General features: G+C 35.3%; 1 protein-coding gene across 34 annotated transcripts in view; it reads right to left on the bottom strand.

Moving 5' to 3' along the window:
- Trol (terribly reduced optic lobes) overlaps window positions 1-26,901 on the bottom strand; it is a 147,651-nt gene that overhangs the window by 66,056 nt on the left and 54,694 nt on the right. The window contains exons 1-2 of one of the 34 annotated variants that reach the window (XM_070297151.1): window positions 19,562-19,714; window positions 15,681-15,961 (exon numbers count right to left, since the gene is read on the bottom strand). The exons of 31 other annotated variants lie outside the window; for them this stretch is intronic. In XM_070297151.1, the coding sequence (XP_070153252.1) occupies window positions 15,681-15,789 (109 nt within the window). In that variant the 5' untranslated portion in view covers window positions 15,790-15,961; window positions 19,562-19,714. 2 more of the 34 variants (XM_070297150.1, XM_070297149.1) reach the window with 2 other exon arrangements.

Raw genomic sequence — 26,901 nt, 5'->3', positions numbered from 1 at the left:
AAATTATGGGCCATGAGATATAGAAATACAGCCGCGGGTAAACCATTCGATTCGGTTGCTTCGGTAATCTTTGGCACGAAAAACCTTCGTGATTTACGAGTGATTCGAATAATTCATCTTGCACCTTCATACATATTAGCAAATATATTGATAATTCTTGATATAATTTTTACATAAATATCTAAAATTGAAAAATGATAATACACTTAGAAAAATAAAGAAATACTTATATATTTTTTGTGCTATTAATTACTAAATATTTTGAATTTAATAATATTCAAACTGTATCAATTTTATTATATCAATTATTGTATCTGTCTATTAACGATTAAAACATGCAACACATATTGTACAAATCAGCTAATCCTGGTCGCCGATAGAGTATTTTAAAAACATTTGGTTAGAAGATTTATAGGAAATCCGAGAGGTCACGCATCTAAATTTATAGGAGGGTGACCTGAATCATCGGAATTCACATGTGTAACGGAAAGATGGCGACGCGTCCGGTTTATTGGCCTCTCGCTACATTGACAGTTTAAAAAGTGGATCGATCGTCGGATGGACAAACGCGAGGGCAGGTAGTACGAGCATCGGGATGAGGGAGAGAGGCGGTGGACGTGCCAGACGAATTCTAAATACGATTCTGAGACAGAGAACACGCGGCCGTCCGTCAGTTATCAAATAAATGGCGGCAAAGAGGAGGCGGCCGGCATGGCCGTTATGTTGGAAAACGATAGCGCGCAACGGTTATGAAATAACGATCGCCGGGGCTCGTCGGTCCACAACGTGACACGTATACACGACCCGAACATTTATTTATCGACAATTCGTTTTACCTGGTCCGTTATTTACGGCACTCGTGGGCGGAGAGAGAAAGGGAGATGGAGAAGGAGGAAAAGAGGGAGGCAGTTGGGCCGGTTATCATATCGTCGTCGAAACATCGGTCGAAAACCGGACATCGTAGTTACGTCAATTGCCTATATCGGCCAGCTCTAGTGACCCTTCGTCATAAGCACAAAAATTGTTGGATGTATAAATTGACGGCGAAAGATTGAGGCCGTCCCAACTTTGAGAAGAATGCCTGCGTCGCGAATATTTGACGCGTCTTAATGTCGATTTAATACGTAACATATAGAAAATGATAGTTGCTTAATTACGCGCGTACAAAGGTTTTGCTAATATAAGGTTTCGCGTATGGTACATTTTTTTAGTCAACGCCGGATTTACGTAGAATTATGATTCTAAGGTCTGATATATGAATAAGTCGTTTTTATCTCTTCTTAGCAAAAAATGATGAATGTTAAAAGAATATTCTCTTCTTACGAGAAAGATTTTACCCTAGTAACGTAAGATTCTAAGCTGTTATTTATCGATTGTGTCGGACAACGTTAAATTAATTTTCATGAGGTTTTTCGTAATCTTGAAGTAAAATAAGACGAGTTGATGTTTCAGAATCATTAACTTCTTGTACCGAGATATATATCCTTGACATATATTTTACATTATAACTTTTACAGACTGCAACACATTTTACAGTGTTTTTAAAGCGGACTATTCTTTCGTTATCGTTATCGAAGAACGGTCAAATAGCGTCCTTATAGATATTACGCACTTATTTATGCAAATTGTACGCTTCTAAATAATTTACTCGCAAATGTAGGATTCTGTTCGACGACAGTTATAATACCCTGAAATATTGACGGACCTATGATTTTTTATCGCACCGAAACAAACATATAACGCTCTGCTACATGGCGATTAATTAAGATAGAAGCCGCATTTAGCGACCATTACATTATTAAACTTTGCATGAGGTTCCATCGAGCATTGCCGAAACGTCATTCCATGTAGCAAAATTTTTTTATATTAATCTAGATTAGATTTTTCTTAATATCGAGAGACAGCTTTTACATTATCCTCGATATAAATCGTGTGGTATTACTCGCACCGTGACTTCGAAACGCTTTCGACCTTCGTTATTCATCGGGTGCAATTAATCTCGCTTAACTCACGCGTCAAAGACGGAGGAATCGGAGAGTAAAAGTAGCGATCCCACATTGTCAGCGATAAATATATCTCTCCTGTCCTCCCCTCGCGTAAAGTGCACTTCCACTAGTTGCGGCTTCGTACCCTTTCTTTTTTTTTTTTCGCCGCGTCTGCTGGATGTAAATGACCAAGTTAACGCGCGCGTACACATATGCGTTATGTCACCGGCGTAAACGTGCGCGCGCTCTCCAGCTCGGTGAGTTCATCGCGAGAAATCGACACGCGCATCACGGAAAATAAGTGACATCATCTAGCATCTGTTAAAGTTCGCGATCGTGGCGGAATGTATGTATAATACGGTCGTTCGTTTTTCAGCGTCACCGACGAATTCGATTACGATTTTAGAGAACACACACACATCCGGGTATAATTTCACGCACCATCTAACGCGCTATATTCGCGCACAATTCGCGCAGCTATAAGCCATGAATGCGCTCGCGACGCACATTTCCATTATTCATACGCATACGTAAACCGTGTATTACGTCGTTCGGCAAGTATTCATAATTAAATCTACTTAGGATCCAATTGTATTTAATTAAAATGCGATATCACATACGCATGAATTGGAAATCCGCTCAACATTTCGCTAATGATGTCGCGAGAAAGAGAAAGAAAGAGCGAGGCGAGATACTTCTCATAAGGCTTGAATTTAAGCATGACGCGAAGCGAAGCGAGCATGATTAAAGCGCGGCGTGTGCAAACGTTTTGTAACAACTAATCTCGAATCACCGTTATTCCTTGAAAACGATTTCTTGCCTCTCATTGAGAAGGCGGATTAAATTTCACGATTGCCAGACGAAATGTCAAACAGCACGTGGTCGGTAATGGCTTGCGTTCTACGATGACTTCTCCAAAGGACAATGCGAGGGCGGATATGTGACGTACGTGGGAGAGTCGTCCGTTCTTAAAGAGAAAGAAGACAGACGATGCAACAGTACGCGTTACGAATTCTGTGTCAATGTCAGAAATTCGCTCACGCTCGCGGAGAAGCGTGTCGCAGATCAGTATAACGAGGATCGGTGGCCTCGTTATGTTACTTCGCCACAAATCTAATTAAGCATTCTGATGAAGGATAGGATAATAAGGCTATCTCGAATGGACGGGAATGAATTATTGCTACGAGAAGAGCGATGATAAATTCGAATATCTACTTTGACTATACAGCTGTTATTTAGGTTCATTAAACCTGACTGTGTGTTTTCCAAAAATATTGTATAAGTAAATATAAAAGAATTTTTAATGTTCGCGTAGAATTTATGCAACGCGTATACTTTATGCAACACCGTATGTTTTTACCTCCTCATCTCGCACAAATCGATTCTCGCCGTTAAATACTTAAATAGCAACGTGTATAGTGTATGTTAAAAAATTTACGGATGATATCGACAGTCAATCAAATAAGGATCACACAAATATTTGGTTACACCGCGCCATTCTGCCGATAATCCATTATGTCGTGAAATTTTTAGCACGCTCGCCGACCGGTTTTATCAGCGATGAGCTGTATCAATGTTATGGTAAGAAAATATAGATCATCGTAAGTCCCAAGTGAATTCGAGAATAAAGACCGTTCCATTAGCATCGTTTATTTGTGCTACTTTGAACTGTTATGATTTTTGTAGCCAGCGATTAAAAGGATAAGAGTCATATATGCTTAGCTCGTATTTCGGTGCTGTAATGATCCAGCTTGCATCGGCTATAGCTCCGAATTGCCTCGATTGTTTAAATTTAGGCATCTGTGTCATTCAAGATCGATTACGTTCATTGGATTTCAAGCACGTTTCTCAACATTGTATTATAATCTTGGACGAGGGTAACAGCTTCGGTAAATTTAGGATTGCGTCACCGCGTGATCTCTCTGAAAGCCAGTCTCTCTCTCTCTCTCTCTCTCTCTCGCCGTGACACATCCATCTCGATAAATCGCGTTGGGATGAGACCGGGTGGAGATCGGACGTGGGTGATCCGATACGGCGACGTGTGTGTGTGTGTGTGTGTGTGTGTGTGTCGAGCGTGGGAGCCACAACGGGTGCCACAAAATCTAACGTTTAACGCGCGTGATTCCTGAAAGCGTTTGCGATCCGGCAGCGGCTGCTCCTGTCGCGACGCTTATGCAATCGTCTGAAACTTATGGCCATTGAGCGTCGCCACGGCTATCATTTGCGCGGGTGACGCTACCTTTAATGACCCGCGTTCATCTTGCCGTCCGTCTTTTATGACGATCTTGCGGGAGACAACGTATCGCTCCCACTTATAATCGCGCGTTTCGCGTCCGTCTATTTTCTCTCTTGTTGCCGCGTGGCGATGATATCATCGCGAAGCTCCGATCCTTGGTAGATGTTTTGGAATGACCATTGACCACTTTTCATAAATGACTACATTGCTGATATTAGACGCGAGTAAATTGGGCAATTGTCTCACGTATCATATTTTTAGAGACGCTTAACGCTTTTAAAGTTCATGAGAATTTCTAGAGATAATTTAGTTGTAATAAAAAGTATTGTACATCAACGAATATAGGCTACAGAGTCAATGCAGATGTAGAAAAAATTGTTAAAAGATATTCCATAGCGTGCAATAATAGATCAGTTAATGCTTTGTTGCCGCTCGAAATACTTTGCAACTCGAATATCTTAAAACAAACATAACGACGGATTAAAATAAACTGTTTAATTATACAATAAATCTTCCTAAATTAAATAAAGCAGTCTAGTCGAAAAAACGAGCTATATTCATGCTATATTAATGACAAATTGGAGAGATTATTCTTTTAATTGCTACAACTAAAATATTTATAATGTTTTTCAAGTTTACGGCTGATATGTCGTTATCAAATAAACGGAGGTTTACGAGAAGGATAAATTCATCAAGCTAGATATTTCGGTTAATAACTTCCACATGTCATAGAAACTAAATGCAATCCTTGCACGCGCGTCACGCGTTTTATGCGAGATCTATTTTCATCTCTACTGACCGGAAGAGCGTATAAGCACCTACTACATCTCGTGTAAGAAGGTGAGTGAATTGTTTCATGCTCGAGACCTTGTGTAAATCCACGGTAGAAAAAGAAAACTTGCTCGTGTCAGTTATTGCTTACAATGGTTTTAGATCCGTTGAATGAAAAACGCTCTCTTTACTCACTCCTTAATGTAATAAAAACGTATTTGACTAGTTAGCATATAGCGTTATAAATAATTAATTTCACAGATGAGAAACACGAGATGCATTATTTTTACATCGAAATCATCTATAAACCTTTCAAATCTTTCAATTACCAAAATTGAAATTTTTATAAATCTGTTAATAATAAACGAAATGTAAAGCGAATAACTGGAGCAACCTCTTAACAATTCTTCGTGAAATCAGAATTTCCTAGCGATTTGCGAGAGCGATGGCTTTAGATCGGAGATGAAGCGAGAACTCGAGATACGCGAATTTTGAATTTTGAGGCGCGGGATGTGGATCGATCTGGGATGCACGCAAAGAAGAAGACATCGGATAAAGATGTATGTCATCGTTTACATCACGAGAATAAATATCTTAACCGTAACACTTGCACGCACCCACACGTTCTGTTCCAATATGCATTAACTCGCACGTTGTGCCAAGGTAAACGCGGACGAATAATTTATTGTGCTGTCACGACTTACGATATCGAGCGTCCACCATTTACCGTTTCGGTACGTACAATGTATATACATCGTCTCGCCTTTGAAACAAGCCTCTCGTCGCTAGGTCGAGTCTGCCGTGCTCGGTCCCTACGCGATCGCACTTAGCGACAAACTTGTATAATCGGCCGTCGTGGCGAGCGCACTGTCAAGCTCGAAAGCTTGTTGCGCTGTGATTTGTTGCCTCCCTATTGAAAACCTATGATACATTATAGTCGTGACATGCAGCTGCGTATGCGTTTGTATTTATCAAAGAATAAAATATTAAACCCTGATCAATAATTGCTTTATTAAATCCGGATATTCTAGAGTATTATTTATTTTTGTCAGTATTAATATTAAAAAACAAGAGCTCTGTGATATATAAATATATTAATGTGTATATATATATTATATATATATATATATGTTTATTTAATAATATATTAAATATATATGTCCGTGTGTAAACATATTTTTTTTACTTTATTTACATACTACGATTATATTTTTAAGTGTGTTTATGGAGAAAAGCTCTGCTCCAAGCGGATTTAAGTACAGAAAAGTACAAATATAAAATGTCATTCAATAAACAATGAATTATGCATAACGATATACGAATAAAAATAGCATTTACGTATTATTAAAAAATCAGAGATTTGAATAACAAGAAATCGTATAAGAAAGAATACTTAACTAACAAGGAAACCTACCCAAGTGTTACACTCCGATTTTTTTCAAATTTGGCACAAGTGTAGAACTATCAAAAATATTTGACCCGTATTTTTTCATTTGTGCCGAAAACAATGCTTGAAATGCTTTATTTAATTGAAGTGGCTTAAGATATAAAGGATTTTTGAATTGCTCATTACATATGTTATTAACGCACACCGTAATACACACCACACAGCATACACACATTTTTCTTTAATATTGCATCAATAATCTTGCATTAAATTTTGTTTCTTATGCATTTTTGTTGTACTTATAATGGTAGAGGGTTGAATATTGAAGGGGTGTTAACTATCCGCAAAATCGCTTATAGGCACAAATGAAAAAATACGGGTCAAATATTTTTGGTAGTTCTACACTTGTGCCAAATTTGAAAAAAAAAAAAAAAAAAAAATCAGAGTGTAACACTTGGGTAGGTTTCCTTGTAAGAAGTATCATTTCTATTTTTATCTAATGTCTTTTTCGTTCAATCTGAGAGAAACTCAAACACATTCTAGAAAATGAAACAAATCTCTATTCTACTCTATCTTACTCTAATTGGCACATGAATCGAGCTATGCAATCGTGTGCCGGACGAAGAGGCGAATGATCTAGGTGCGTCATGCATGAAGAAGTTCCGCGATGACAGGTCTTATTCATTCGACAATAAAGAGAAGTAAATCTTTGGGTCGGCGGCCGCTTCTCTGACCTCTCGTAAATATCGTAATTTAAATTTAAATGATTGCGATGCTCACTCGGTTGCGCATAATTGCGATGAGAGCTTGCGGAGCGCAATGATGAGAAGCAACGCTTGCGCACAGTGTGTAAGGCCAATTAAAAATCGCTTAACAAGCGTTACACCGACGATATTCCGGGTTGAACCGACCGGGGATTTATGCCTTGGAAATTATGAATCAGCGCACGACGCGGATCGATGATGCATCCGGCCGATGCATGACGCGTCTCATCTCTTTAGATATTTCTATCGATTATATGATTGTCGATTTCTTAATTAAAGACAAAATAATCTCATGCCATTGACATTTCTTTCTGCTCATTACGCTCTCTTTGAATTGTATCTTTCATCGACTTTCGAACAAGATAGAAGCAGAAGGAAGAGGACGAGAGGGAGAGAAGGAACAGCAGAATTTGATAGAGACTACAGGAAGGGTCGTAGTCGTGTGCGACAGTGGAAAGCCGCGACTACGTGTGTGTCCCTAGTAAAGCATGTTTACTTCGAGGGACGCGAAAGGCAGCCTCAAATCTAATAAGTCCCGAGAGCAAATATCTCTACGGAGGAAAACGTCGTTTTACCATGGTGGATATATTTCCGACATTTTATTTTTTCGTACATTGCGCGGTGGCTCTTCGTGCGCTGCGGAACATCTAGCGATTTTCTCTCAACGATCGTCGCAATCAACAATGTTAGCACGTGATTTTTGATGATAATTACAACAATAATTACAATGAGATCCCGCAGGGGTCCTCCTGTAAGAGTCTGAAAAATGTCGTGAGAACATTCAGAAGACGGATGTCCAGCTATTTGAACTTTTTTCTGTATTTTGAAAGACATTCCTTTATTTTCTATTTTATATTTAGGCGTAATAATACTCGATGAGAACAGATGATCTTATCGTGTTTAATTTTTTAGGTTAATAGTAATTTAGCGAATGTAGAGTTATAAAATTAACTGCTCTGCACTTCGATAAACCTGTCAAATAACATTGGTTTTCTAAAAATCGATCGTTCAACTTTTGTATCCACTGAACCACCGATAACCGTACCCTTTTTCGCTTATAGCATAAAGAAGAAATTACCGTTGCATGAAGCCCTGGCACAAAAATGATGTTCGAAAAAGTATCGGACGCTATGGTGAAAATATCCAGAAAACCGCTAACGTTGTCTCTATCCGAGAAATTGATAGTTACATTGATATTTACAGAGTGAACCAAACCCGCCGTGACGGGAAACCATCGATATTTAAGACGGAGGAAAGATACTCGCCCGAGTAAGCATCGCGCTGCTATTGAATCGTTTTAGTCGTTGGATCTCGGGCGAGATTTCGCGATCTCGAGATTTTGTGCATCGCTGCGTCCTCCGCGAGTCGGAAGTGCTATGTCATAGTCGGCAGCCACTTCCGGTCGGGAATATATCTTTGAGAGGAGGGTTTCTTACGGCAATTCGTTCAACGGCATCCCACGCGAGATCGATTGGTCAAAGATCCTTGTACGGCTACGAATTTGTAGCGTTAATTGTCGGTGCTTTTATATTTTTGTCTGGTTCTTTCATCAATATCCAGAGACGAGATTGAATGACACTCGTCGATAAATAAAAAAATGCTCAGATTTTTTCAATTGAGACAATCTGAATCGCTTTTCAGAGCGATTACGAGCTTGTATGTCATTCGAAAAGTATCTTAGATAGACTTTTAGGTTTTAAAATCTAAAAATTAAATGCAAGTATGGAAAATGTTCGTCAAAATATTGCAAATATAATATGTATATATATGCATAATATATATTCTAGTTTAATTTTAAATAAAGGTATAAATATATAAATAAATCGGGAACTGCGCTAAATTTATTTCAGAGGAGAAAAGCGAGTTATACGCGATGACACTATAATAATGACGGTAAAATAAATCGGTATCGGAATATGCAATTTGATTTAACATACGACATTTGTGATGTAGATACTTCAATAATCAATCGATAAATAAAATTTATATCATATAATAAAATTATATAAAGATAAATTTTTAATTCGATGCAATTATGGGATTTGTTATGCATGTCTGTTTGCGCTTTTTATCATGAACAGATATGTCAAATATCATACAGTCGAAAGATAAAGAAAGAAACTAGTACAATCAATATCCAGATATAACACACAATTATTATTATCATTATCGCTGTAAGAATATTCACATGCGCAATGAAAGGCGATAATAATTATATAAAGGTGGTATTTGTGCGAAACATCTCTATTAAAATTAATTGTTTATCAATCAAGCCATTTATTTCCATATACATAATATCACGGTAAAGATTTTAATGATCGCATTAAAATCATTATATTATTACATTGATTTGTATCCGTATTACATTTCATCATCCATATTGCATTTCGAAAATTACGACTTATACTATTTTCAAAATAAACAGCCAAATATGTCGGTGTTTCGACCTCGATTCTGTTTAACAAAACGAATGTTCGAAACGCGAGAACAGAGTTACAGGAATACCTTCTCGGGTCCTCCGCGCTTCTTCGAGACACTAACGAGTCTGAAAACTATTTAAGTTGGTTTCAATACGAGCAGGCTTGCCGATCAATCGCGTCTTTCCGTGCTTTCCATCTCGTGTATACTCGCATTCGCGCTTGCTTGAGCCGAAGCTACAATAGCGAGAAGCCGTATTTTCATTTAGATAAGAACAAATTTGTTTTGAATTTCGTCGCGAAACTATCGAAGATCGTTCGAGTGAATCCGCCCGAGAAAAGGCAGACGAAAAGGCATACTTGGTGAATCGATCGTATAGACACACTCGGTGACCAATATTTACGGCTATATCCTTCTTAATTTGCTTTGCGCATGACAAATGTTCCTGCAAATTTGAATTGGAACATGAGCAAATAAATACGTATAAAAAAATATATTGCGTTTATATTATAAAGCTATTTATTTGAAAAAAATTAGAAACATATTTAACATTTAAAAATATTAAACATTTTAAAAAATCGATCAAAATCTAATGCATTCCTTTCTCTGCTTTTCTCCTTAATATTGTTGTCAGTTTTTTATTGTTACTAGCAAATTTAAGATTGAACTATTCTTGCTCGAATTATACACGATATATTAATAACATACAAAGTTCTCACTCTCGTAAATTCTGACATCAGAGCTTGAATTGCAAGTTCCTTAACTCATAATTCTACGAGGTTGAGCGCGACAATAAAATAAGCACGAAACATTTCATAAGTGAAATAGAAGGGTAAATCTCGCAAATGAAATAGTAAGATTTTAATTGTACGATCGGTAAAAAATCGGATCTCTTAACAACGACGTTTTATCTATGCATTTGATTTCTTTGACAAACTTCAGAACGCTTTTTTTCTCCGAACCGTTTTTTCTGTTTGAATTTCATTGAATTTAAATATGCCGACGTAACCGAATGGTTGCGGAATGAATACGAATTTTTTCATTCCCCTTCTATTCTGCCGCCTTTTCTACTCTTCGTGCTTGCTCGTCACTAATAATATTCAATCGCTGAATTAATTAAACGACGTTAATCGGTACACTTCAATTGTACTTACTAGAATAATTTCTACCATCCCTCACTTTTTAGAACGACTTACGATCGCAAAACTGATCAAGTCGTTATTTATTTTTATTATCGAAATTTTTATTTTTCAATCATTTTTAGACTTGAATATTTCCATCAAATTTTCGAAAGATCTGTTATAAATGTGACGTAATAAATATAATAAATATAAACAAACAAAAAAAAAGAGAAAAAAGATAAAGAAATAATTATGAAAGAAACGATATAATATTCCCTAATTCAATTTTTATTTTATTTATATCTTATTTTTGCTTTTTAGACACAATTTATAATATCGTTTCTGTTCATCTATAAACAAATCATTTACCGTTGCTTTGGAGCAAGATTGGAGAGCGAGAATGAGACGAAATGTAATGAATAGAACAAAAGCACAGTATATGTTATCTTACAGTCGAGTGATGTGAACGGTCGAGCATGTGACTTCTATAAAAATTACCATGATCGGCCACGTACGCGACCGATGTGAAACCGAATGTAGTGTGATTCACAAATCGAATGCAGTAAACGAGACGTGTGTGCATATAAAAAATGCAACAGAGGGATATGGATTCGCGAGTTTCGGCCACGCGCATGTTTTGATTAAAAAAATGTTGCCTCTAAGAGCTGTGAAGCTCGTTAAAATCAAATGCTCCGATTAAGAGACGCAAAAGTGACGGAATATTTTATGGTATCTTGCATTCGATGCATAAATTTGAGAAACGAGTTTTTATCTGCTGGAATGATAAATAACTATACGGGAATGACTTGATGCAGATCAAGGATGACATACGCAAGGCTATGCGTTTTTATGTCTATCCCTCTCCTTTAATGATCGCGCGCTAACTTCCGCTAACAAAATTGATCATGGTGAGAACCGTGCGTTTAACATCGTCGTAAAACCTGAATGTTTTGAAAACAGATCTTCGTACTTTGATCTACTACATATTTCGCATAAGAAAATCTATTAACAGTGAAATTACGATGTACTTTCTCTAAACGTGAATCTGTTAATTTACGTTAATTTGCATTTCTGGATATACCTTGCATATTTGATTGATTTTCAATTTTGCTATTTGTTAACGACAATTTGTCAACAACCAATAGAAAATATTCTTTTTCACGTAGATGTTCATAAATCGTTGACTACAACGTGTAGTATATATTGTCTTTACGTAAACATGGCTAAAGTGCAAGCGACCCGAAAGCATTTTGCTTCATTCTGGCAAGAAATCAGAAAAAAACCGCACAACAAAGTTAGTACTCGAATTAATCAATATACACAATGTCGGTATACAAACGAGTTATGTAGACTGCCGTATATAAAAGTATAATAAAAGGCACGCAAGCCCTATACAAGAGCGAACTCAACGATATATAAGCAGCAATCGATCCCGATGCGACAATTTTTAGACGAAATGCATGTTAGAAAATAACTCTAATGTAATTAATTCTATACAAGATGATATGTAAATTTATATTAAATCTTGTAAAAGAAGGTTTGAAACCAATGTTTGGGGAAAAAAAAAAACAATATTTGAAAAGAGTTGCAAAGTTTAATTAAATTTATAAAATTATTCTTTTTTCCTTTTCAAAATACGATGTATTGATTACACCAACAGGTCAGTTGTTTGTTCGATTAAAACCTAATATTTTAAAAATAATAATCCATTTGCGAATGTGTCTATTTGCAGAAATTTTAAAGGCAATATTCTGGAAAATCAACGCTGTAAGGAAATCAAGACGGATCACAAGACGCGGTTTACGCGGATCCTCTTTTTATCGGCGCTTTTCTGTGAGCCGGTGTGGCACAAACGAGGATTAGGAGTTGTACTAAACTAACGAGAGCAACAACGTCGGGCCGGGATCGCCGACGCATAAATGCAACGCGTCGTTAACACCGGTTATGGAACTTCCTAGTTTCTTGCCCATTAGCCCCCGGCCTCTATAACGGGCGGTCGTTGGCCGCCCCGCGAACTTCTGGCCGCTACTTTACCGCGCAATCATAAATGTATTAATAAATAATAACGAATTTGTGTGTCCCCATATGCCCGTCCGATTTCTCTTGTACGTCTCTGTCCTTCGTCTTTCGTCAGCAACAACTACGAGCTCTATGTTTTGCCCTCCGTGAATGGATTTCTATCATTCTCTCAAGTCATTTTCCTTGCGGTAATTAAACTTGACTTTGTAGATATTTGTTTCGCATTATGCTCCAATTTAACATTCGCTAATGTGTGTCATTGATTAATATTACAATAATCGATGAGACAAATATGTACACTTGTACATCAAGAAATCACACATATCGTATTCTTATACAAAAATTTAATTAATTTATTAACTAAATTACTAGCTCTTTTTATTTATTTCAAAAGATTAAAATTTTTAATTTAAAAGGAAATTAAAATCGAAAAGAATGTCGTAATAAGAATTTCATTATATTTAATAATAATAATTATTAATAAATATTATTTAATTTTTGTTTAATATCTCTGTATCTAAATACTGAACATTATATTTCGGGATATAAACACTACAGTGTAATGCGGTGCAACTACGAGCTTTCAACGCTAGCATCAGAATGGAGAGAAAGTAGAATGGAAAAATTGGAGAAAAAAAAAAGAATGCATCATACAAGCGCGGGAGGAGTAGCTACCGGCAGCTTTTATATTGCGTACATTTCATAGTGGCCGCATCTATATATATATATATATATATACATACATATATATGTATATATACACACATACATACACATATGTATGCAGTGCGCGTTTATCGTGTTACCCATTTTATTGTTTAACACTCATAAACAGAATTTTGTTTCAATTTTTTATTTTTAAACTATTTCTCCGTGGAGACAATATGTCACCCTATAAACTCAACTCCATCGAATCAAAATGTTTTAAAATTCGTTAAATTAAAATCTTAATTACAGTCTTAATTCACATAAACCTGTACTTTGTTACAAAGAATAGCAAATCGGTTAAACTTTTAAACTGTGTAAGAATTTAGAGCTTTATATTATAAGGAGCGCTCTCTCTCTCTCTCTCTCTCTCTCTCTCTCTCTCTCTCTCTTTCTTTGTAGCTCTTTAAAAATTATTTACAAAAGTATATGTCTTTACTTTTTAAATATAATAAACTCTTATTTTTAGAAAAAAACGAAGCGTTCTGCTTGCCACGATTGAGCATCTTACGTATTACGTCAAATATTTAATACAAATCTGTATTGTTCAAATCAGGATTGGGAAGTAACGCGTTACTTGTAACGCCGTTACCGTTACAGTTACTTTTTTTTTGGTAATTTGTAACGGCATTACTTTTCGTCGTTTGTAACGGTAACGGTAACGCCGTTACATTTTTTCACTAACGAGTAACGATTTTAACAGTTACTTTTATCGTTACTTTGTTTTTGACTAATGGCTCTGGAACATAGAACGCGTCAACGCGTTACGCATGATAAGAATGCCATAGCTAATCAATCATCTCCTTATATTAAAGCCGCAAAGATGTCATCTAAATGATGATACCGTGGAGGATCAACTTCTCTTAAAAATATATAAAATATTTCGGTGAAATTTATTTGATAAAGGAAAGATTGTGATTTACCTTAAGAGATTAAGAATTTATATTATTAATTAACAATTTATATTATTATATAGTTTATGGTTTATATATATTATAAATTAATAAAAAGAAGTATAAAGATGTAAACTTGGTATTTATTATAATATATCAATTTAATGTTAATATATTATATAGTATGGAATTAATATATTATAAACAAAGTAACGGAAATGGTAACGATTCGTATTAGTTTTTGAGTAACGATAACGGTAACGAGTTACTTTTATAAAGTAACGTTCCCAACTCTGGTTCAAATACTAAGTGCAACATGCATGCAAGTTAGAAAATATATCGAGATTTATAAGAAAGAAGAACGGACAATTGTTCCATATTGAAAACAATATTTAAATGCCACTATATTTATATCCATATATGAATATTATAATATAATCTTATAATATAAGGCTGTATAAATTCTTATATAGTTTAGAAGTTTAAGTGATTTGCTATTAGATAGATATATATCTATCACACATAAAAGACCTCTTCCCCCTTAAGTTATGTCTTTTGTTTTTTTTTCGCCTCTACTTATTATAATACAATATAATCTCGCATTTTCTGGTTCGAACGAAACATCGCAAGATTTCTTCTGAAAATGTATTGTATGCCCGACATCATGCAATTAAATGCCAACACTGTGACGCGAGAAAGAAAGATTAGGAATAAAGAAAGGAAACGGGTAAAGTCTACGAGAGCAAGATAAAAAGAAGTAAGGACACTGCAAAGGTGAATGGAAAGAAAAAAAGAAATATGAAAATAAGGAAAATTGTTATCATAAATACTGCTAAAGCAATGCCATCTTGTCGTGAAGTTGTCGTGAAGAGAAATAATAAGTTTTTAGGTGCACAAATTTATATGAGTAAAATGAACTATTTCTTTGTCATGTAAAATTTTCACAATGCGAATTATTTCTTGTCTTATTAATAATATAATCTCTGATATTCAATCTGATCAATTACGCTTCTTCGCGAGAATTATTTCTCATTTGTAGAAACTATTAAGCTATTACGTCTAACAAGAAAACTTACGCAATAAAGCTTAAAAGATTAAATGTTTTAAATTCCTTATCTTAATGTTAACACAGCTAATGCTTAAGATAAATTAAGTTAAGCTCGGCAATGACAGCATATTACAATGTTATAATGTAGAAATATTAGCAATTATATCTCAGCAATATATTATATAAAGTAAACCATCCAATGTGGTTGGGACATTTTAAGCTTGTAATGTACTTAATTTTCTCAAAAAGATTCTTGATTTCTTGATTACTGTCGCCGTTGCTAAGCTTAAGGTGCTGAAGGATACGTGAAGCCGAAAGAAAGATCGTAATTACCTCGATTGCGTGATCGATACGGAGTTCGGTGCCTCTGTGCGAGGTTCAATCGTGCCACGGCCAGCAGAAGCAAAAGAATTGGCAGGAGTCTCGTCGTCGGTAGTCCCATTTCACTCGTCGATCGTTTACGGGCGGTTCATTTGTCGCGCGTATACGATTTTACACGCGTTTTCTCTCGTACAGAAAATTCGTACAAAATTCGAAAGCTTCCTTTCGATTTTTCCCAAATGTGTCCTGGGCGTCTCAAAGATAAATGACACAATGGCGATGCTTTTCAGGAACTAAATGTGATTGCAAAAGTTAATTGACTTATGCATGCCAATCACGACGGAGAGCGTCTCTCTGACGTTTCCGCGTAGAATTTTACTCGTTAAATATATTGAAAATAGAACCGGGAATGGCAGGGAATGATAGGAAACGCAAGTCGTCTCGTCCGGTGAAATGTCGAGGCACGCGATGAAGATAGATCGTAAGAAGTTGAGAAAAGTTTTTATGTCCGTGTCATGATTTTTGTTTTAATATGAGTTTTATATATATATATAAAAAAAAAAAAATCATCATATTTTTTTCTCGCGAGAAGTAACTTCTAATATATGTATTACTAGTGTTTGTTTAATAAATTTAATTACCGTCGACACTCTACGAATTGCCGTACGCGTCGCACGGGAGAATTTATACTTCAAATTATAGATAATAATTTTGAAAAATCCTACATTGATTATTTTTCAGTTGTCATTATCCGTAATAAAGATTATCATAGAAGGAAGGCGCGTGAAAAGCGGAATAATTCGACTCTTTCTAGCTTACGTATTTCTTTCCTCATTTTTTATTTTCGTCAGAATCGCAGAAACAGGTCTCGGAATTTTACATAGTTTTTCTGCCGGATGTTTATTATATTCTTTAGTCGGTTCATTTTTTTTTTTTTTTTTTTTTTTTTTTTTTTTTTTTTTTTGTCAACCTTAAGCAACCCAGCGGCAATTCAGTATTTGTTCGCACAGATTAAGCCGGATTGTACGATGCCGGTATATACGGTTGCGCTAAAAGCCAAGGAAATTGTGCGTCCCGGTAAACAGACAATAGCTGTACGTCGCCGCGACGCGCTGTTTTTCAATTATTTTTAATTATTTTCTGAATGACGGCGCGTGCCCTGCCGTCGATTTTGATGCACGCCAGCTACGGTCTTCAATTTCGCTCGTTGCATTGTCGATCGCGCCCGTGTTGTCGCGGTCTCTCTATCATATGTTGTCCGCTTTTCTTCCATTATATCTCAATTTTCTCGATATCGTTAACATTTCGTTATTCGACTGGTTCCCGTTGAAATTAATTATCAATTGTTTTTCTTTTCCTCCGTACAAACATTATAATTATTATAAAATACAATAATTCTTTTTTATTTTCTCATCTTCACACTCAATAAATCGCGACTATATCTGAGATACGTAATTTTTGTTTAAAATATTCCAATCGAAAATTAAAGATATATAATCTATAATTTTAAAGATTTGTCTATGGAAATAAAAGATGTTTTTACGCGTTATTTTTTCCCTTATTTTTTTCGTTTATCATTTGATTAAATTAAATTCGTAAAAGTTATTTCGATTATAACGTAAAAGACGCGGACCAAACGACGTTGCTTTTCGAGATCTTGCGCTTTCATATTGGCGGCGAAATACCGTGCGTAAAAGCACGGGAATGCTAAGATGCAGACTGCCATTACGTGCTACGCGAAGGATTTATTGGAGAAAAGTCTCATGCTCGCTCTTACTTGAGTAAGCAAATGAGATTTTTTTCGGACTTCGTGCCCTGCATTACTCGGCAATTTAATTTTGGAAGTAAAGAAACCTCGGTGGATTAGAAACTGGGTGACAACGTTCCGCAAGCTCATAAACGTACTTTTACGACGCTCGTCAATCCCGGCCAGATTTATCCGTCGAGAACGTAAATTATAACAGGCTGTTAAATATTATATAAATACCGTTCGTCAGCAACTAGTGAGAAAGAGAGAGAGAGAGAGAAATATATTTAACAACGACGTAATTTTATCTTATACAAATCATTTAAATAAAAGTAATTCTATTGTATTATACATAAATCTCAAACGCATATTCGAGAAGATACTTTGAAAAATTCTCGCGTAAAGCTCTCTATATATATTTCGAGCAAAACAAATTACATTCAACTCGGAATAAAACAAACGAGTTATTATAAAAGTTTTTTTGAACGTGACATTCGATAATTGCAATAGCCGTATCAAAGTAAATTAATTGATAAAGGGAATTATTAAACGGAAAGGGTTAAACAAAAAGAAAAAAGGTTTCTTTGCCAACGACACCCGAACGAGACGAGCTTACGAACCTATGACTCCTCGTGAAATTGCCTCGACGAATCGACAACGATCGAGAGAATTCAAAGACGATTCGCAGGAGAAGAATGAAGGCTTCGCTTTGACCGAACTTGGCAGACTGGCATGCCGTTAGTCGTCATAGAACGAAGGAAGAACCATCCGAGTATAAGAACACCCCACCGTCGTTGTCAACGGGGGAAAGCGTGGGAGGTATTAAGCTACTACAGATTTTTTTTTTCCTCTCTTTCAGCGTTCTCGCTCCACTACACAGGCGTGCGACAAAGTCATCGGACGTCAACCATCCAAACGTGGGTGCAGTTTGAATAAATATAATCGAATCGTTGAGAGTAAGAATCAAGAACCGTATTAATTTCGGATAAGCTCGCGCGATTCAGGGTTTATCGATGTCTGGTTGGTTCGAGCAAAGAAAAGATGGACGAAAAGAAAATGGGAAGGCTAAATTATGTATTCGTTTCTTCCGATTCTTTTCGACGCGGATAATTTTGGACGAAGGATTAGATGGACAAGCACGGGCTGCGCTTTTCCTCCCCTTTATAACGAGCGTCGAAGCACGTTTAGATATATATGGATCGATGAAATAGATGTGCCATAAATTTGAGAATGTGCCTATGCATCGAGAGATTCCACGTGAAAGCAATTGAAGGGGAAAACTTTTCCGGGTTATTAACAAAAAATAAAAGATAATATACAATATATATATCAAAGCATATAAAAGCTTTTTTAAAAATAAGTTACTGAATTTATAAATTATGTTGTAACAAATATAATAAGTAAGTCTTGTGTTTTATATTTATTTATAGCTATATCATTTTTTTTTGCCTAAAAAAATAAAATTTAATTTAATAAGATCTTTTTCTCTTTTTTTAACATATGTTTGCTTGTATATTTTTAATGTCCCAATATATAAAAATTGTTTCAAATTTACAACTTTAATTTATTATCATGCCATATAGTTGGAGGAGAAGTGCTATTGGGATAAATTAGTAGAAAAATTTAATGGTACCAAAAACGAAAACAAAGACCTTGATACGTAAATTTAAATCAAGTGCACATTGTAACAAGACACTGTTTATGAATAGACCGATAAGAAGACAGGCATCTAAGATCGAGCAGTCGGTTAAGCAAAGTAAAAGTTCTGAATCGAATGAAAAAGTATCATTAGTTGGAGAAACGATGAAACTTAAAACATATATCAAGCATTAATATATAATATTTGACACCTGAATCGATTGTTCCCGAAAGCACTGTTTATACACCGGATTTTAAAGAGATAAACGCAAAATATCTTTATCAATGTCTGTATAGTTCTTTATCGAAGTCGGAATTATTCCTTTGGTTTTCTTTCTTTTCTCGATGACTGATAGAGGAATGACAGATCGAATTTTCACCCTCATACAGATCACATCCCCGCAATTATATCGTTGCTCCGAGAAACAGTAACTTTAAAATAGCAGTCACGTGTCCATGTTATAGATATTCGGAACCGCAATTTGGTTTCTACGTAAACTCTACATACAACGACGTAATTAACAGGAAGCTCACCGCACGATCGAGTTATTCGCGAATGTCGTGAATAAAATTGAATATTTGTCTCGACTTCGACCGCGGCCGATTTTACTCAAAGTGTCGAGTCAACCGCGCGCTTTTTCATCTGACAATTCGAATCTATTATAACTACCAGCTGAGTATGTAATTTGCGAACTTTTATAATCGACTATATTTTTGTTTATCTTTCGCGAATTATTTTCGCGAAGCTGCGACAGGATCGGGATACCCCGTAATACTCTTGTCGAACACGTAAACGCGGACGAGGAGCGAGAGATCGACCGACCGACCGACCCGTCGTGTTCCGAGCGAGTAACTGTCGGCCGAGAGGAGCGTGGGAGGTCTTGCAGGTACCGCGGCTCCGTGGCGTAATGGCAATCACGCGGTCTCATGCCGACCCTTTGGCGCGCTTCGACCTCTCGGCAGTTTCCGACGAGCGCTCGGTGCCGCTCGACGTATCCGTCGTTCATCTCGGGTCGGGAGTCGGCGCTGAGCCGTCCGCGAGAGTACTTAGGGATGAATCTTTCGAATCTTTAATCCCTTTTCTTAATTTTTATTAAGAAAAGAGATTTCCACGCTCTTTTCCCGAGCTGCATTTGCTTTCAATTTTCAATGCAATACATTTTCTAGATTCTTTTGCAAAGCAACGACTTGATTAAAATTTTTTTATTTTTTTACAATGTTAATACAATATTATTAACTATTTAAATAAATATTTTCAGCTTACAAAAATTTTTTTTTAAAGTTATGGGAATATTTGTAGCAGAACTCTTCCAAATTTTAGGTGGCTGCATGATGTGCATGAAAACGTTCGTAGATCATATTCGAAATATAAAATACAAGCCTTCTTTTTATTAAACATATTAATTGCTATTTATATATCTAAGCGATTTTTCAAAATTTAAAAAAATAGAGGAATGGCGGCGTGTTGAAAAAAAGTGTCGTTTTTTTTTAAATTCTATCTTTTTTTATTTATAACAAAAAAATGGGGAATCGGATTTAAAAAAGGCTTCGTTAACAGATGCGGAGTCTTATTAGGAGCTCGCGTGCAAAATTTAAAATCAATCCGTTGAACATAGCCCGATTTGTTCACACCGTGCACGAAAACGTAAATCTGCAAATATTCGCATAACTTAAAAAAAAAAAAAATTTTTAAGCTGAAAATTTTTGTTTAAGTACTTAATAATATCGTATTAATATCGTAAAAAAAAAAAAGTTTTTATCAAATCATTGCGCTGCAGAAAAATCTAGAAAATGTGCTCATTTTTCGAAGAATCAAACAGTATACCTCCTTAAAGAATGATCGATTACAAATTACTCAAATTAAACATTTATAACAATTGCCTGCAAATTATATCAATACTCAAGAAAATAAGAACGACTCAACATTACATATTTTTTGCATAAATAAATAAAATAGTCAGTTTACGGAGACATTTCAATTTTCTCTTATTTTTAAAGCAAGAATACTGTCGTATAATTGTCAAATAATTTCGTGACTATTTAACAAATTTTTGACATGTGTCAAATATCTTGCATCATATGTAGAAAACGAACGGAAGTCACTTTGTTCGTTAGGCTAAACGCGTAGCTGCGAATCGACTACGAATATAAAAGATTAAATTGCGAGGATGAAATTCGAACATCGTATCTTAATTGTTGGTAAATGTTTGCTTAAGTAAATTAATAGAGCATGCCACAGAGAGTGTCATATCACCGGTGATCACCGATAGTGACGACGCGGTCAAATTTCCGCGCACAATCCATCGACGCACCAACGGTGCATACGGAAAACGTCATTAGCGATGTGCGACGCGCGGTATCGGCATAGAACCACCGACACGTTCGGTCTTTCCGTGCGAATTATAAAACTTTAAATAAAATAACTTTAGAATCACACGGTCTGTGTGCTCGGACAAGCGTGTCGTGATGGACGATGACGACGAAGAACGAAGGAAACGCACGAAGGAAGAAGGAAGGGTGAAACGACACGATGTAGACACGAAAGAAAGGGACGGCGCATATTTATTCAAACTCATCTTATATCGCATTTTCATACTAATGGACTTTTTCAACTCGGTGCCCGAGAGAGCATGTCCTACGTTTCCGTTCTTTGGCTCTCTGGCCGACGAAGAGAACGTGGAGTTGCTCAGGATGACGATCCCCGGATTATCATACTCGCGTTAGAATCTCGATTTCGAGAGATGGGTTAAGGGCGGATGGAACGAGTAGTGTCAAGAAGTGCTCTCGATTTCTCGACTCGTCGTCGGATTCGTCGAGCGAGATAAACGATCGACCGACGACGTCTTGATTTTTATTCATCTATTTTCCGCAATCGGGAACGGTAAACCGAGCCATTTAGCTTGCAAGTTGTAGGAATACCAGTTCTTAAGAAGAGATGCGGGTACAAAAGTTGATGCGCCTTATTTAACCTGATAAAAGATTTTTGAAATGATTCAATTTTAGTAGCAATTGATGAGAGAAAGAAGTCTTCTTATCTCTCCATTGAATTAATTTAAATAGATAATTGTTATGTTACAGAGAAGATGAAATAATTGTATTTATATTTTAAACGCTGTTACATTTTTGTTATTCTTTCTATTTAAAAAGGTTCAGTCAAAGTCCAAAAAAAAAAAATAAGAGATAATAGATAAGCATAGCTGTATTATTGATTATGAGAAGAGAAGGGGAACGATAGAACTTCTCTTTGGAATAATAGATTGAACGAGAAATAGAGAGAAACATATCAGTACATGCAAGCGCAAATAGACAGTGACTTAAATTGATTTCACAGCCATAATGACATAAATATCTTTCGTGTTCTGTTAATATGACAAATATATGAGATAGCAGTCTAGTTTCAGCTCGGAATTATGTCAACGATATTACATATGCTAATCTTCATTCCTATGGTAAACTTTATCTTGCTTTAAATAATCTATACGAATGGGTTTGTCAATTTTGTGTAGTTATCTCGTCGTTTCGCATATTTTTTAATAATATACTTTACATTCGATATCTCTAATATAAAGTTGTAATTAAATACGTTATAATTTTTCTCTCTCACCTTTTTCTTTAGTCTTGTCACTCTAATATAATATAATCATATACCGTCGCTCCTATCCTAAAACCACGGTGCAATTTTATTTTTGAGTTATTACAATTTGAAAATTTAATTTACTCTGAAAAAGTCAGATTCTTGATAATTATTTTCGTGAATCGATATCTCAAAAATTCGACGTGATTTATTATTGCTGTCGCATTTGCACTTCTGGCATAGAATCTTTGTCCAAAGTTGGATAAGAAAGTGATATTAAAAAAATTATACGTTTGTGGTTTTAGCATAAGAGCGACGATATGATATTGCGAGACAAATCACACTACATTAGAGATCATAAAACGCGCGTAATTGCGCATTCTTGCGCGAGATTGCTATTATTATACGTAATGTCGAAAATTATTCTTTCACCGCGCCAAATACTACGGCATGCTTCTCTTCGAGGATAGAAACTTATTTTTCAATGTTGGCATATAAAAGAGAGTTCAGTTGTTTTTATACAGAGAAGGCGTACATTTATCATATGGACCGTTTATTTTGAAAGTGGTGCAAGTCCATTTTCTTTTGTTTCGAGAAAATTAAATGTTAGCAGATCTGACAATTAAAAAATATAGGTTAATTATGTGAAGTCTGGGAATGTTTGTACTAATTTATCAATATGTAATTTGATTATATAAATTTCTTTTAGGCGAATTTAACTAAAATAATATATATTTCCAGGCTGCAAATGGACTTACACCACTTTCATAATTAGTCAATTGTAAATATCATTTAATTTCAATTTTGAAATAACAAATATCACTTAAAATATATTTCATATTAATCCAATTTTCTTTATAAATAATAACAAGAAATAAAATTGAATTAGTATTTTTTATTTTGAACGTTAATTATATTTATATATTGTTAAACTTAACACAAGATATTGGTATTATTAATTATTTATGCTCTTCATGTGACAGTGTTTTGAAATATTCATGATGCACAGGAGGTATATAAGGTAATAGCTGCTGCATATCCTTATATTTTTCGTATGTAATAGGCCTGGCATCGTGATGGAAATTGGACTTACACCACTTTCATAATCAATGGTTACGCAATTTCTTTTACCGGCCAATTTTAAATTAAACAAAGCATTGGCATTTTTTAAGATATTAAATACTAACTAGTTATAAACAAAAAGTTTACACTAAATTAAGCATAAATTACGTCATATCTCATTTTTTTAAAAAAAAGGACTTACACCACTTTCAAAATAAACGGTCCATATTATCGTTTCTTCGCGATCATTCCGGAACGTGTCGTCTTTAAGATGAAATAAATTTCTCATTACTGGCATAATTCGCGCGAGAGTTTGACTCAATCGGCGGCTGTTTGTAGCGACTATCGCCGGATACGTCCCCACGCGGACGAAAATTACTTTCGGGTTCGGGGGTGGGAGGGATTCTATGCAGGTCGAGAGAGGGCAGAATTTTCGTTCTACTCAGGGACGATTAAACAAATCCAGAGCGCCGACGCCGCCCGCTTCGCGCCGTAATTCTGCGGACCGCGTACGTATTGTCGTAAATTACAAAAAAGGGGGTTTGAATTGCACGAGCAACGGCGTGTGCACGCGAACGCCGCGAAATAACCACCCTTGTGTTTACGCGTTTGTGTGTCACACGTACACCCGGCCGCGATGCATCGGGATAATGCCGTCCAAGAGTCAGATCAGGTTCTTGTATACCGTCGCGAAAATATCTCGGTTCTGACAATTCGAAAAGAAATAATTTTTAACGCATCGTATCTACATACACACCTACGTACTCGCATTTAAAACCGCGTTTAAAGCGGGCTCGTATGCGGCGCGCATTTTTCATTCATCGAATGGATTAAAGAAAATCGATACCAAAACGGATAAAACTTCAATTAATATATTATCGCTATTGTATCATGCTTCAAATTTTCATAGGAAGAGCAAGACTAATTTTCAAGTATTTCATTGTGTTTCATTCGTATTCAATTAAAATCTTATAGTAATATATATCGTAAACAGATCAGTGAATCGTCTCGAAATAAACCAACAATTATAATATTTTATAATATTTATAATATTTTAAATAGACAGAGCTAGAACTATCTCGGTTTAAGAAATCTTAAGTAGAGTTATACTATATTTTATAACAGATCTTTCTTTCTCTCTAATTAATTTAAAAAAATCTTAAATAAAAGTGATAATTTATAATTTTTTTCTACACGTATATCTGACAGAGCACACTTTATCTGATGAAATTTATCGACGACAAAGATTGTAATACGAAGATTAGGCAAAGAAAGAAAGTTCGATGAATACGACAAGGGGTTGTTCGGTGGATCGGCCTTCGCGAGGGATACTGTTGCATCGTACTGTACCTTGCACATATACACCGACTGTTTATCGTTGGTGCTGTTCGTTTGTTACGAGTGGACCTTAAGTGTACGAGGTGCCACGGTAACGCCTACCAATCTGCTGTTTGTCCTCCAACCACCCGCTGCTCTCGTCGCCACCCCTCGGCGCGCTTAATTCCCGCGCGCGCGAAATGAAGCTTAAAGCCGAAAATGAATTCTAAAAAGCGAACGAGCCGGTCCAGCGCGCCATCGCTGATAAAAGCGAACTCCCTTTCATATTCGAACGACGCCGCAATGATCGTACTCCTCCCATATATATATGTTTTCATGAGGAGAAAGCCGGATTATAATTAAAAGGCGAGAGACGATAAAGATAATTCACATTCCACGTGTAATTCAAAATGCAAATTGTCAGTTACCAAAACGACAAATATATTTTAGATTCAACATTTTTTATGTTTTTCTTATAAAAAATGTTCATCTTATATATATAATCTCGGTTTACACATTTCAATGCAATATGAAATAGTGTCGTTATTAATAATTGAATGAGTATTAATATTTTATAAGCAAATTTCTTTTATTAATTTTGCTATCAAATTTTTATAAGGCGAAAACTTTTAGACGTTACATTCGATCGAAAAATTACGGACGCTATTCTATCAGCAGGGTAGATTTAACATTCATATATTATTCATTTAATGAGAAATTTTACGGTAACCTTTGGGTATCCATCCCTCATAATTTTGAAAGCGATGTTCACATGTAATTTAAATAGTATTCGGAAAGTTAGAAAATATGTATATGTTTCTTCCCAGATTATCAGATTGTCAAATAATTCTACTTTGAACATTACGGTCTTACACAGCATATAGGTTAATACAATCGATACGTCCGGCAGAAATCGATATATATTGATTTAAAAATTGATTTAAAAAAGTCAAGTCATCCTCAGAAATTATCCTTTTTGTCTCGAATATAAAAGCAATGATGTAAAATAATAACGCGCCTTCTTCGTTCGTTGTCAATACATATTGAATTGTATTGAAACGTAGAATCGTTTTCACATGACTAAAAATATGTTATAGGTCGTCATACGATACCAACTATTCTGGCTCACAAATAGCCGTTTCCTGCAATGACCAGAACTTCGGAAAACGTTACTGTCACTGAATATTCAGCCTTACAAATACATTCAGATGTATCACACGATCTTTGCATGTTTTGAAAAATTTTTAAGGTAAGAGATGAAATTTCTCTTTATGAGTCTGGCATATAGTTAATTTTGTAAACGACAAAAGCTAACTCTTTATTTATTTATTGCACAAAAATGTTTCTATTATAATAAATTTTGCATAAAAAAAAAGGAATTGTCGATAGAAAATTAATTGATTAAAAAATGTATATTATCGGTAAAAGAATAAACTATGCTTTATTTAGTACGTTTTAAAAATTTTGGAAATATGCATAAGAGTTCGAAAATTGATTCAATATTAATTTCACTATTTAATCCATTCAAGATTCTTTTTTTTTTTTCGTCTAGTAACGATAAAACGTATTATATTTAAATATATCCTTTAACATGAAATATATAAATATTAAATATATCCTTTAACATTCCATTTAACGTCAGTTACTTACTATAATCATTTTTAATGAATAATCGTATATTTAACGAATATCAAGTTTTACGAGTGGAACTTGGACACAAAATTTAGTTAACAAGAGTTGTATAAGATAAATTCGATTTCGTAATAAAGATAAAGCTATGTAATTAGATATATTCAGTGAAAAATAGCATGTTTTGAGATTTTATCAGATACACAGATTTCGCGAAAATTCGTCAATTTCAAAAATATTTTTTATGTCAGATGCATAATACATAT

This window comes from Polyergus mexicanus, unplaced genomic scaffold (genome assembly GCF_030449975.1).
Source record: "Polyergus mexicanus isolate NDT 795.1 unplaced genomic scaffold, iyPolMexi1.0 SCAF_6, whole genome shotgun sequence".
Classification (NCBI taxonomy): Eukaryota; Metazoa; Arthropoda; class Insecta; order Hymenoptera; family Formicidae; genus Polyergus; species Polyergus mexicanus.
The sequence above is the reverse complement of the archived record's forward strand: the minus strand, read 5'-3'. Positions and strand labels throughout refer to the sequence as shown.